This window comes from Acomys russatus, chromosome 3 (genome assembly GCF_903995435.1).
Source record: "Acomys russatus chromosome 3, mAcoRus1.1, whole genome shotgun sequence".
NCBI classification, from domain to species: Eukaryota; Metazoa; Chordata; class Mammalia; order Rodentia; family Muridae; genus Acomys; species Acomys russatus.
The window spans coordinates 84,120,651-84,134,853 of NC_067139.1; the positions used below are offsets into that span (position 1 = coordinate 84,120,651).

General features: G+C 49.5%; 1 protein-coding gene across 1 annotated transcript; it reads left to right on the forward strand.

The window, feature by feature from the left end:
• Positions 1–1,681: 1,681 nt before the first annotated feature.
• Dhrs2 (dehydrogenase/reductase 2) lies at positions 1,682–8,937 on the forward strand. The gene is made up of 8 exons (XM_051143106.1): positions 1,682–1,855; positions 1,982–2,159; positions 2,508–2,609; positions 6,845–6,915; positions 7,909–7,960; positions 8,218–8,352; positions 8,543–8,598; positions 8,805–8,937. Exons 1-8 carry the CDS (start codon positions 1,716–1,718, stop codon positions 8,914–8,916), a joined length of 846 nt encoding a protein of 281 aa, XP_050999063.1. The 5' UTR covers positions 1,682–1,715; the 3' UTR covers positions 8,917–8,937.
• The last annotated feature ends 5,266 nt before the right edge of the window (positions 8,938–14,203 follow it).

Consider the following 14,203-nt stretch of genomic DNA (forward strand, 5'->3'; position numbering starts at 1 on the left):
TCCAGTCATATTGGTGGCAGGGCTCCTTTAGCTAAATTCAACTTTGTGTAACTTAATATTTCCTAACTGAGTTTATCAGTAAATCCTTTGTAGCATCAATTTTATGTCTACAAGTTCCTCCTGCACCAAAAGAGCGTTTGCTTTTGAAGGGCTACCCCATGATAATCTGTAGAGTAATTAGGCCATAGGTACGTGGCACTCTGCATTCATGACCAAGCAGGGTCAGGCTGGCCAGGGAAACTGTCCGCACTTACCAATGCCTAGATTTTTCTTGTCTCAATTCGGGAAGCGAATTGCACAAGAGTGTATACCCACATTCAATCTGTGTATATTGCAGTTGGGAACAGACAACCTGAAAAACTTAACAAGCCATTTTCCCTTTACGTGTCCCCTTTGGCCTCCCTTGTAAATGTGTAAGTACTTATAACCCAGAGGACATTAAACAGAAAACTATAAAAACAGACATTTAAAGGCACCAGAAAGTGGGAAGTGTGAGACCGAGGGGACAGGTAGGCTAGGAGACCGATCACCCATGCACTGCTTTCCAGGGTTTCAGGAGCAACAGATTTCCTGGACTGCTGGGCCTGATTTAGGACCCTGGCTTGGGAGAGGGGTGGATACTCCTGTAGTGTTTTCTCTCTGTGTGTCTATTGAAAGCCTTTTTCTGAAGGCTCCGACTGAGTGAGCTGGAGGCCAGCATGCAAGGGTGGCTCTGTTTTGGCCTGCACCTGTCACACTTCAGCCTCTGGCTTCACAGCCTTCCTGGAATCCTGCATTTCTCTCTACCTATGGTATATGCCACCCTTAACCCTCCGCTTCACACCCCCCCTCCCGCCCGCACCACCCCTATCCCCTCACCCCGCCAGCTCATCTATCTCCACACAACAGAATTTCTGGTTCAGACTTCTGTGTCACACTTCAGCCTCCGGCTTCACAGCCTGAGTGGTCCTCTGTCTCTCTTCTGCGGTCTGTCCAGTCTCTGGGTCTCACTCCCTATCCAGTTACTCGTTGCTGTGGCGGCACTGGTGTGGGGGAGGGTAGGCTTCGCTGGCATGTCCTGCTGATCTTGGCCCTGAGGCCCTAGCCATGTATTGCAGGTGGGCGCGTGTTGAAGGGCCCTGCTGCCCGCTCCTCTGTGGGAGCTCTCACCTGGATCAGCGAACTCATTGCTCAGTTAGGATCCCTTTTCGGAATAGAGATTATTGTTTATTAATCTGATGGGTTTTCTTTTATTCGGTTGAACCAGAAGGGCTTTTAATTCACTGTCTAATATGGAACCTGTCACTCTTACGGGTTATTTTTTTCCCTTCCCTCCCCCTTTTCCCCTCCGCTTCCTTGTCATCCTCTTCCCTTCCCTTCCTCACCTTTTCCTTTCTTGGGTGCTAGGGACAGAGCTCAGCCGCTGAGCTTCAGCTCTTATGTGTCAGTTTTTATAACTATGGGGTTTTCACAGGGGCCCATTTCCTGATCGGAGACTCGGATGTTAGAAATTCATTCTGGTTAGCTGTGCTTGCTGCCAGCCCTTGGCTACCTAAGACGTTTGTGTGTGTGTGTGTGTGTGTGTGTGTGTGTGTGTGTGTGTGTGTGTGTGTGTGTGTGTGTGTGTACTGGGCATAGGAGCCTATCTCATACTCACTAATGACACCACTGTGAAGCAGAAATGGACTCTTTCCTCCAGGGTAGCAGGATCCAGCAGGATCCAGCAGGATCAAGCCATGCTCCAAGCAGTGGTCTGGACCCTGCGGTGCCTGCCTCACTCCAACCCGGGCCTCTTTGTGAGGAGGCAGAGCAGTAGAGTAGCCCAGCGCGGAGTCCTGGCGAAGCGCGTGGCTGTGCTCACGGGGTCCACTGACGGGTGAGTGTTAACCTCTTACTGAGAGGGACCTTGGCCTCCGTGGAAAGACGCAGAGTTGTAGAGCAGGTTATGGTGTGGAAAGTGTTGGAGACAGCGGAGACTGACTTGTATTCTGCCCATCTGCAGGATTGGCTTTGCCATTGCCCGGCGTCTGGCCCAGGACGGGGCCCACGTGGTTATCAGCAGCCGGAAACAGCAGAATGTGGAGCATGCAGTGGCCACGCTGCAGGGGGAGGGGCTGAGTGTGGCTGGCACCGTGTGCCATGTGGGAAAGGCTGAGGACCGGCAACGGCTAGTGGCCAAGGTGAGAGGCCAAGGGGTGGAAGATGAGAAGGGAGCGCAGAACCTATGCGTCACAGCTCAGCCCTGGGAGAGGTCGGATGGGAATGGGGGCCCAGGCCTTTTGCAAAGTGAGAGAACTCCACAGCTGAAGAGATGTATAAAGCAATGGGGGATGCCCCAGGGGATTCCTGGAGAATATATTAGGCCTCAGGATCATTTTGGGTCCAACCAGGATGCTTTCCTTCCATTCCTGGTTGAGGTATCATTGCATCAGCAAGCTGTGCGTGGTGGTCCTGCACTCCTGGGCTGCTCTGAAAAGATGAGCCCTCCCGAGCCCATCTCCACCCTCGTCCACAATTCTCTCCCATAGGCCTTGGAGTACTGTGGAGGCGTGGATATCCTGGTGTGCAATGCTGGCGTCAACCCTTTTGTGGGGAGCACTCTGGGGGCCAGTGAACAGGTGTGGGACAAGGTGAGAGGCCAACAAAGTATGCCGGGGTCTGGTACTAGCTCTATACTGTAAAGGCATGCCCTGAGTTGGGGGGGGGGGTGTTGCTGATCTGTGCTGTACTGTGGTTTATTTTAAAAGCTAGCCCTCATACTCTGCCCGCTTTTCTTTCCATCTCTTACACACTTCCTTGCTCAGTGGCTGTTTGCTGTGCCGGTTTGTTGTCATTGTGACAGATTATCTGATAAAACACAGGGGAGAGGAATTGGTTGTTAGCTCAGAGTTTCAGACCATGTGTGGCTTTGCTCAGGTACGGGCTGTGATGGCATTGGGAAGGCCTGGAGGACGGGCGTTTCTCACCTTATGGTGGCCAGGAAGCAGAAAAGGGGGCAGATGCCTACAGTAGGCTTCCTTCTCTCCCTTCTGTCTGAGTCACTGTTCAATGGCTGTGAAGAGACACCATGACCATGGCAACCCTTACAAAGGAAAGTGTTTAATTGGGGGAATTTCTTACAGTTTCAGAGGTTTAGTCCCTTTTCATCATGGCAGGCAGCATGGCGGGAACACAGGCAGACATGGTCCTGGAGGAAGCAGCTGAGCGTTCTACGTCCAGATTTCTATGCAGGCAGCAGGAAGGGACAGAGAGAGAGAGAGAGAGAGAGAGAGAGAGAGAGAGAGAGAGAGAGAGAGAGAGAGAAAAGAGAGAGAAGCCCACTAGCTAGTGACACATTTCCTCCAACAAAGCCACACCTACTCCAATAAGGCCACACCCATGCCAACAAGGCCACGCCCACTCCAATAAGGCCACACCTCCTAATCCTTCTCAAGTAGTTCCACTCCCTGATAACTAAGCATTCAAATATGTGAGCCCATAGGGGCCATTCTTACTCAAACCACACCCTCTGCATTCTATCTGGCCACTCAGCTTGCACTGGGTGATGCTGCCTGCACTCACAGCAGATCTTCTCTTGAGCTCTCTCTGGAATACTCTCCCAGACACATATAGGAGTATGCTTTACTCATCTAGGTATCTGTCAGTTAATCAGGGTGACAGCCAAGATTAACCATCACACTTATTGAGCACTTGCTATGTGCTAGACACCATTCCAGGCCCAGGGCATATGGCTGTGAGCATGCTAGCAGGGGCGTTATTCAGCTACACAATGGTAATTGTTTCTTTTGGGGGATTTGATGAGTCAGGGCAGGCTCTACTGGCTCAGACTCTCTGGCCCACCAAGAATTCACTCCTTCCCCTTAAGGGTCTGGGAGAGACTCTGTAAAAATGACTTTAAGTCATCTTATAGGGTCTGGTGTTCTTCTGCTTCCTGTTCTATTAGGGCCTACGGTTTGTTCCCAGGTGTCTCTGATGGATCAGATAGACATGGATTGAATCTCATTATACCTGGCGGTATTTCCTGCTGTGTTCTTGGCCCTGAGTCAAAGCTCTTTCTGCCTGCTGACCTTGGTGCGTTCTGCCTTCCCCAGCTTCTATTTTGATGATACCATCTTCACGCTCTTCCTTTCTCTCTGCCCTTGATTGAGTGCCCTTCGCTCCATCCTCAGAGATGACCTGAAATTGGAACTGCCAGCAGCCACAGCTGAGCGGCCTCACAGGCCTCTTTAACTTCATTTCTAAAGTCTCAGAAAGATCATTTGTGAGTACATAGGTGGCATTGCATTGCAAACAGTCTCCATTCCTTTTGAGTCCCTCTTTTTGGTGTCTCTATACATGAGATCACGACTTTTTTTTTAAGACTCTTAGAAGCCATCCCTCTTGATGTGGCTAGCACATGCTGACCCCTGACCCGAAGATCTCTGGTGCCCTCCTATCAATAAGCCTTTCTGCCTCCTGGACAGACATTTTTGATGGAGTAATTGTCCCTGGATCATATCTGCCAATGTCTTGGAGGCAGTGTCACAAAATGGGTTTGGAATTTATGCTAATATAATCGTTGTGAATATATCTCTTACACTGCAAGAGACTGGAACTTTTGCTAGACCTCACAGCCAGTGTTAGCAATACACCTTGAGTTCGCTTAAGATTTAAGATTGCGTCCTACTGTGTACTCAGAACGGTTTGTTCACCCTGCCTTTAAGAGAACAGTATAATAACCGACCTCGCTTGCCTTGGATTTCCCATGTAGCTGATTTTTACAACCTCAATTAGTGCGCAGCTATCATCTTGGACTATGTACTTTTCTGTGTCCCTGACCCAGAGGGCAATGCATATGTGTTTGCATGCGTGCTATGATAATCATTTGTTAATAATAAAACAGGTCAAAAGCAGCCTTATGAAACAGCTATCCACCACCTATGGATATTGTGTGATAGCCTTTGCTGGTTTGTTATCTGGGTCAGTTGGAGTTAGTGACCTAATGAAACACGTGAAACTCTATTAAAGATTTCTGAAAAGTATTTCATCCCTTCCCCATGAGACGCTTTCTGTGCTGTTCAATAAGAGAGAGGACAAAGCCCTCTGTTAGGGACAGATTCATATGATGGACATCAGGTAATCATAGGCACACAGATTCCGACACATACAACAGATGACAGATTCCAGACAGGCCAGAAATCGTACGCTACAGAGTGACAGGAGACATAGGGAGAGAAGCGGAGAGTTCAAATCTGGGCTAACTTTTGGTCAAATTACTCCAAAAGAAAATCTTTAGTTCTTTTCTTAATGTGACAGGGACTCGTATTGGTGACTCTGAGTCTATCACTAATGCATTTAACCAATGACAGATTAACGGGCAGCCACTGGTGGCGCATGCCTTTAGTACCAGCATTTGGGAGGTGGAGGCAGGCAGATCTCTGAGTTCCTGGCCATCCAGACTACACGGAAAAACCTCATCTTGAAAAACAAAACAAAACAACAACAAAACCAAAACAAGAACAGAAGGAAGAAACAAAGAACTTTTTGTTTAAGATTTATTATTATGCACACAGTGTTCTGCCTGCATGTGTGTTGGCAGGCCAGAAGAGGGCACCAGATCCCATTATAGATGGTTGTGAGAATTGTGGTTGCTGGGAATTGAACTCAGGACCTTTGGAAGAGCAGCCAGTGCTCTTAACCTCTGAGCCATCTCTCCCGCCCCCAGGTACCCTTCTCTAACCAAGTGAAGCTGGCAGCAGATGTCTGTGAGAGGAATTCTCTAACACCTAGATCGCTCAAGCTTGGGCCACAGTAGGGGAATCTTTCCAGCTCAGGCTTCCCGGACACTGACCAACCACTACAGGTCCAGCTCCTCCCTCCATTGCCAGCCGCTCTCTAGCATGTGCCCTCCTGAAGGGTCACAGTGCTTTTTCTTATTTAGGACCTCTTGTCTCATAGGGATGATCATCTTTCTACATTAATTTTTTTTCTATTTGCCACGCCTTAACATGATATATCTTTGCTTTGCTGAAGTGTCAGAGAGACAAAGAGACTCTCCTAGTGATCCCCCTTGCTCTCACACCTGCTACCCCCAATTTGTGCCCTTCAACCACTTTCCAGTGGCCTGGTCTTTTTTGTGTGGTTTTCTCAGACAGGGTTTCTCTGTGTAGTCCTGGACTCACTTTGTACACCAGGCTGGCCTTGAACTCACAGTTCCTAAAGCTTCTTTCCACACAGCCAGAACACAGTGTAGTTTCCAGTTTCTGTTGTTGCTGCTTCCCCTTCCTCTTCCTCCCGCTCTTCCTCCACTTCCCGCTTTTCTGTCTCCATCTATCACTGTGTACCCCTTGAACTTTTTTTTTTTTTTAAAAAGATTTATTTGTTATTTTGTATACAGTGCTCTACCTGCATGTACACCTGCAGGCCAGAAGAGGGCATCAGATCATGTTGTAGATGGTTGTCAGCCACCATGTGGTTGCTGGGAATTGAACTCAGGACCTCTGAAACAGCAGTCCGTGCCCTTAACCTCTGAGCCATCTCTCCAGCCCCCTGGCCTTGAACTCTTGATCCTCTCCTTTTCCCTCCTGGTGCTGGGGATTGCAATCACGTATGGCTCAGCCCGGTCCCTTGAAAAGCCATCTTCTTCCTTAAAACTATTCTAAATATTCTTAAGGCTGTGCTCACTGGCCTCTCTCTCTCTTAGCCTGGCTGCCTAGAAGCCACGAGCAAGTCGGAAACGCTTCTGGATCCACTTGCAAGGGCAACTGGTCTTTCTGGTCTGCACATGTTTGCATCAGATGAACAAGTGATAAGTCCCCCACGTGTCGCACGGCCAGGGCCGGCCGTTGCTTCCTCCTACCCTGCCTCTCATTTGCTGTGATTTCAGATCTTGGACACGAATGTGAAGGCCCCAGCCCTGTTACTGAGTCAGCTCCTGCCTCACATGGAGAAGAGAGGGTGAGGCTGCAGGGCGAGGGTGGGAGCTGGGGAGATGGACGCGCAGGGTTGGAGGAGTCTGAAGAACACGTGGGCACTGCCAGGAGGTGGCGAGGGACAGAAGAGGGTCACACTCTACATCTCCCTGGTTCTTTACTCTGTGTGGTTATTATTTCTAACCCCAGAGGCTTCTGCGTGAGGGTAGAATTCCGGGCACACAGGTATGCATTCCGTGGCCTTGACCTTGCCAGGCTCAGGAAGGGGCTGTTTATTTTAATTTTTTTTTTTAATTAAAAAAAAAAAATCTAACTTTCTGAGCTGATCATCCTTGCCTCAACTCTGGTCCTCTTACAGCTAAATAATCCCTCTGTCCTCATTGAACACCCATGACAGGCCTTTCCCATTTCATCTCAAAGAGAAAAGCCTATCCCACGTCATTTCTTATGCTTTGTTTTCTGTCTCCAATGACAGCATCTGTGTCTAGACCCAAGTCTTACTTTACTCCTCACTGACATAGCATGTATTGGCAGAAGGTTGTCTCCAGTACAAGAAAAAAATTTTAACCATCATTTTCTTTTTTTAAAAAAATTATTATTTTATGTGTGTGGGTGTTTTACCTGCATGAATGGTTATACACCACATGTGTGTAGTGCCCATGGAGGCCGGAAGAGGACAGCCAGTCCCTTGAAACTGGAATTACAGAGGGTTGTGAGCTGCCATGTGGGTGCTGGGAATTCAACCCTGGACCTCAGGAAGAGCAGCCATTGCTCTCTAACCTCTGAACACCATTTGCTTGTGTGTATGTGTGTGTGTGTGTGTGTGTGTGTGTGTGTGTGTGTGTGTGTGTGTGTGTGTGTACCTATGAGTGTGAGACCAGAGGTCGAAACCCAGTGTCTTCCTCTGGCTCTGTCCACCATTTTTATTTCTAAAGACAAGCTCTCTGACTGGTTTGGCTTGACTGGCTAGCTACTCACCTGTCTCAGCTTCACTTTTCTTGCCTCCATCTCTTCTTAGGAACGCTGCTGTCATCTTGGTCTCTTCTGTCTCAGCTTACTTTCCAATCGTGGTAAGTGCTTGGTTCCTATCCCCTTGGTTGGTGTACAGGAAGGGTATTTTTCAGAGCCACCCCAGGGACTTCCGGACAGACCCTCATCTTACTCCTGATGTGTTGGGCTGGGCTTGTAGTCAGTGTGGCTTTGTCCTTTGCTAGTCTGGGCGGAGTGAGCCTGAGCTCTGGCTTCGCTCAGCTGTGCTCCTCTGTGAGACAGCCCACAGATGCGTTCCTCTATGCGCCTCTATCCAACACACTTGGTTCTCTTCCAGGAGCTGGGTGCCTACAATGTCAGCAAGACAGCCCTGCTAGGTCTCACTAGGACACTGGCCCTGGAGTTGGCTCCCAAGAACATCCGGGTGAATTGTCTGGTTCCAGGAGTTATTAAGACTGACTTCAGCAAAGTGGTGAGGACTAGGGGTCCCCCAAGCTGACAACATGGCTGAGGGCCTTACTGTCTTCTGAACTCAGCTGGAGCCCAGTGCACTGATGCTGGGAAAGGCAACCATGGTTGCTTGGCTAGGTGGCCACTTCAGGCTCTCAGCATCTCCTTGTCTTAGTCATATTGACTCAGCTGTTTTTTCCCCCTTTGCCTAGATACATTGCAACGAGGCTATCTGGAACCAGTTAAAGCAGAGCCACCAGTTACAGAGGCAAGTGGGTTTGCTGTTCTGGTGGTCTGAGTGTAGCTGGGGGAGGTGGAGCTGAGGCTATTTTGTTTCTCTATTGACTGGCCTTTCCTTTGGCTGAAGTCTGGGTTCACCCGGCTGAGTGTGACCTCCTCCACGAGAACCCCTCATGGGACCCCCTTGCCATCTATGGGCATCAAAACTAGAGTACAAATCCTCTTTCCATCCAGGATTGGGAAGCCTGAAGACTGTGCGGGACTCGTGTCTTTCTTGTGCTCTGAAGATGCCAGCTACATCACCGGGGAGAACATTGTGGTGGCCGGCTGTTCTTCTCGGCTGTGAGGTCATTGGAGGGCTGGTCATCCGAGGGTATTAGCCTAGCATGTAAGGAGAGGGTCGGCAGCTTGGCTAGGCCAGCAACTTGGGACTCACCTATGCTAGGCTCAAGGAAGGAGGAATCCCACCAATATTCTTAGCTTCTCCACAGGACAACTGTAGATTCCATTGACCTCGCCAACACTGTGAGGTTCTTGATGCAAGGCTGTGTGCTTAGGGATGCTGTGGGCTTAGCATTCTGGAAGGATCTGGAGGGAAAGCAGTGGAAACTATGGCTCTAAAGGATAAAAAAAAAACAAACAAAAAACAAAAAAACGTTCTCTGTAATTTTTGTTTTACATCTCTTTCCCAAAATAAAATCAGATTTGTCCTCACCTCTGGATGCTCCTGGCAAGGGTGGAGTCAAGAGCAACAATGGCAGGGATAGGTCGGCTGTAGCAGGCCCATCAAGGTGGGGGCTGGAAGTAGGGCAGGGGTTTGATAACCCCTCTGCCTCTCTCTGATGGGAGTAGAGGCAACGTTGCCCACCTGCAGAGCGGGGAGGAGGCCACCCAGAGGGAGAGCCCTGTTTCTAGACATAGCGGTGAGAAGAAAACTTAGCTTATAAAGGAGCAGTGTTCAAAGATGGGGATTGGTGACCCCATGATGTGTGTTTGGATCGGGGGAGACAGCTTTTGGGAGAGGAGAGACTGAGGAGCAAGTACAGGTAAAAATGGGGTGTGTGGACTTTTGGGCTAGTGCCCAATTATGAGTATATACCATGTAAGTCTTTCTGCTTCTGGGTTAACTCACTCATTATGATCATCTCTAGTCCCATCCATTTGTCCACAAATTTAGGGATTTCCTTGTTTTTAATAGCTGAGTAGTATCCCATAGTGCAAATGCACAATACAATAGTAAACATCGAACCCCTACTCTGATCTAGCCAATGGACAGGTCATTCTCCACAGTTATGTGGAGAGCGGGGACTGACTTTGACATGAACTCTGGTGCCCCATATTTGACCACCTCCCATTGGTGGGGAGGCCTGATGGCACTCAAAGAAAGAATAAGCAGGCTACCAAGATGAGACTTGATAGCCTATGACCACATAGTGGGGAAGGAGGTCCCCCTCAGTCATAGACCTAGGGGAGGGGAATAAGGTGAAAGCGGGAGGGAGGGAGGAATGGAAGGATACAAGTGATGGGATAACAATTGAGATGTAATCTGAATAAATTAATAAAATAAAATAAATGGGGTGTGTATGTGGCAGGAAGGTTGGCACTCCTCACATGATTCTTGTCTCCTTGTCCAGAACCAGTGAGGTGACCCAGTGCCCCTACTTATTTGAAGAGGGAGGGGCAGGAGCACCAGAAGGGTCAGAGGCTCCCATCTCACCTGCTACATCCTTTAAGCATACATATTGCAGCCCCTAGTGACCTCCTTGCACTGAGCAAGGATTGAGGCCTGGGATGTTAGGTTATCATCCCCCGGTCCTGCTCTCAGCTGTCTCCAGCTTGGGGGTGGAGCGTTGTGGTTACTGTAGATGTTAGAATTCTGCTTCAGTCTGCCTACCTGTGATGTCATTGCCTACATGCCATGGGGGTGTGGCCCTGCCCAGTATATAAAAGGACAGACCTACCCCGCCCTCCACTCTCTCTCTACCCTCTTACCCTCTTACTCCCCTTTCTCTCTTCTTCTGTCTCTGTCTCTGTCTCTGGGGTACTCCTCCCCCCTTTCCTTCTCTCCTCATCCTCATTTAATAAGCCTTATAGAATATCATATCTGTTGCCTAGCATCTTCTTATTCTTTGGTATCTTATTTCTTATTATTAATTGTAAAAGTATACGCCTGCTTTCTTAGGAGACTTAGCCTCAGTATCTATGTGGTTCCTAGCAGGACCGAGACTCTCTTGGGCTAATATCTGGGGTGGGCTGGGGGATAAAAAAAAAAACAAAACAAAACGAGAAACACTTTTTTTTTTTTTTTTGAGGCAAGGTTTCTCTGTGTAGCCAATGGCTGTCCTAGACTCGCTTTGTAGACCAGGCTGGCCTCGAACTCACAGCGATCCGCCTGCCTCTGCCTCCCGAGTGCTGGGATTAAAGGCGTGTTACACAAAGACAATCAAGACTGGTGTTTCAGAGAGCGCCCCTGGCCGGTGGTTATTTGTGTGGGGAGGAGGGACTGAAGTACCACCATTAATAATGGAAGACTGTGGGTGGGGCCAGCGCACTTCAGAAGCCTCAGCTGTGGGGGAGGGGAGGGGAGGAACCTGGATAGCAAACCCTCCATCGGGAGGAGGAGTTCCTTTGTCCAGTTGCACATTTCAGCTGGCGTCCACTGTAGTCCAGAGTGGAGTGTCTCCACGCTGAACTGTGACAGAGGGAGTGGCCTGAGACTGGGTGGCTGGCTTGGAAAGTTGGGGGTGAGAGTCCATGGCAACTGGGTTCTGTGGGGGTGAGGTGAAGACAACAACAGCGAAGAATCCGAGCCTGTGGAGGTATCTGAGGCTGTAGTGTCCTCTGTTCATAGTGCCAGGAGACTAGCGGAGCTGCATCGTACCATGTGCCCCTCTCCAGTTTGAATGAGTGCTTTAAAAATCCAACGATTGGAATCCCAGGTTCGCACAGCAGCAGTATTTGGAGACGAAGCCGCTGGAGTTAATTAGTGGTAGATGAGCCATGGATTGGGCTTTACTTAGGCTGCACTCTAGTTTGAGAGTTTCTGTTCCTTTAATCTTTAAAGGCTAAGAGATACTGTCCATCAATGTGGGGAAATGTTCCTGTAAGTCCCAGTGAGTTAAACACGTGATTTGCCAGCCATTTTGGTGCTGGGTTCTGGGAGGGCTGCTTGTCTGTGTTCTTATACAGCTTGGCAAGGCTGGGATTCAAATCCAAGTTTTTTTCTCAGGCAGTCTCAGCGAAGAGTGACCAGCAGGCCTCAGGCCCCAAGCCAGGATTTGGAGCGGAAGTGAGGGAGGAAGTGGTGAGCGAGTCGGGAAACTGTGGGAAGCTGTTTGTTCTAGGTTGGGATCAGAGTCCAGAGGGTGCCTGCTGATATCCCTTAGTTCTTGTGTTTTGGAACAAAACATTGGCTCAAGGACACACGGGCAGCGATAGAAACAGAGATAGGCTTTTAAGAAAGAGAAAGACACTCTCTGGAAGTGAAGAAGGCTGGAGAGTTGGGCAGGTCTGTGACTGACTCAAAACCTCTGGGCCATGCAGAGTGTCTGTCCTTTATAGACTGCTTATGTGCACAGTGCGGCCTTCCCAGCAGTCAGCCTTCAGAGATGGCGGGCTTCCTCCGCCCCACTCACGTGCAGTCCAAGGTGCTAGCTCTTTTCAGGCCAGCTCTGCTCGTAGCTTCTTACCGATACCAACGTTGATGCCTTTGGCCTGTCCTTTCACCCCGTTCTCCTACCTCATCACAGAGGAAGCTGCAGTTAGGTCACCACCCGGCTGTCTCCCTCAGGTTCTCTAAACAGGAGTATGGGTCACTTCTCACAAGCAAAGTGCCTACTGACAGTGGCAGAGGAAACACTATTCAATGGGTTGTCACCTTCTGTCCATCAAGAGTTGTAGGGATGGGGGCTTTATCAACCACTGTTTCCAACCAGAGAGGAAGATGCTGCTCCACAGTACAGTGATTCAAGGACCACATCTGCAATTAGGACGAGGGCCAGAGAACGTGAGCAGGCCAGAAAACAGGTCTGCAGCGCAGTCTCTAGGAAGCAGCAGTCTTGCTTTCAGATGTGTTTAGGGGACCACACTCAATCCACTGCTTTGTCAAAGCTCCAGGGAAGAGACCGTGAACCACTTGGTACAAAATGAAGCAATAGCTCCGCTTCCCGCAAGGATGGGCATTCAGAAATGTCCAGAAGCTTCAGGTTGTTAATCTCAAATCGCCACTAATGGTTTGAGCAGTTCTGTGGCGGTCCCTCTGGGGTAACCAGAGAAACCCAGAGGATGAGAAGGACAGGGCGGCAGGAAGGGAAGATCAGAGAGAAAGCCCTTAATTAGCTAATCATGCATTAAAGGAATCGGGTGTCTCTCAACAAGTGAACGTTCTATTTGCTACAAATAGAATTGCTTAAATGAAACACTATGAAAAATTCAAACACAATTTAAAACTCCCCTTTAATTTTCTCTAAGCTAATGTCAGAACACTTGGGATGTGGAGAGCGGGGAAGGAGAAGATGTGCAGGGCTGCCTCTGGTGACTTGGCTTTTGAGCACAGCTGAGAAAGAGTGCAGGTGGCAATGGTGGGTGCCTTGGTGACCTGAAGAACGTCAAGAGAGGGACTGAGATGTGGGGATCTAGTGCTTTAACAACTGGTACCCCCAACTGGAATACCAGGCATTTAGGATTGTCCTGGGTCTGATTTTTATAAGAAAGATGAGCCATTCTTTGGTCTACAAAGAAGGTCCCCTAGGCCAACTAAACCACTCACATGACATTCTGATCATTTATTGGGAGTTTTGTCTATCTTTCTCTTTCCTTCTTTTACTTTTTATTGGTTCTTTGTGAATTTCACATCATGCACTCCCCAACTCCAGTTATCTCTCTGTCCCCTCATACCTACCCTCTGCCCTTACAACTTCCTCCAAAAAGAAAAAAAATCTCATTGTGGAAGCTGTAGTGTGTCAGAGTGTGTCTCACAGTGCACTCGTTTGTCTACACTTCTTTACTTGCAAATGTTCATTGCAATGACTTGCTGGTCTGGTTCAGGGCTCTGGCTTCTGCTATGCTATCGGTACTGAAACCTCTCTGGGGCGTCTCTCTGATATCCTGCTGTCTGTTGCCCTGTGTTAGGGAGATCCTGCAGCTGTGGATCTGTAGGACTGGCCCCTTCACATGCTCCAGGTGTTCTTAGATGTTGGGGTGGGCCAACTCAAGGCTGTGGGTCTGGGCCTGGGAGGTATCTGAGCTGGTCAGCCTGCCAGCTCTCCCAAATCCACACCACAGCCCTGCCCTGGCTGGCTCATTCAATGCTGCAGCCAAAAAGTGGCAGAGCCAGATCTCCAGCTCTCGTGCCCTTAGGGCTGGCTCACCTGCACTCATGCCAGTAGGGCCAGTTCTACTGTCCTGCTCAGGCAAGGTACAGTACCTAATCTCCCAAGTGCTGCAGCAGGCCAGGGGCTGGGCCAGCTCTCCCATACTTACACCCTTGAGGATGGCTCACCTGGCAGCCAGAGTCAGCTCTACTTTGCTACCCAGGCAAGGTGCAGGGCCCGCTCTCCCAAGTGCTGCAGCGGGTGAGGGGTAGGGACAGCTCTCCTGCTCTCGTGGCTCAGGAGCTAGCTCTCTTGCCTGCT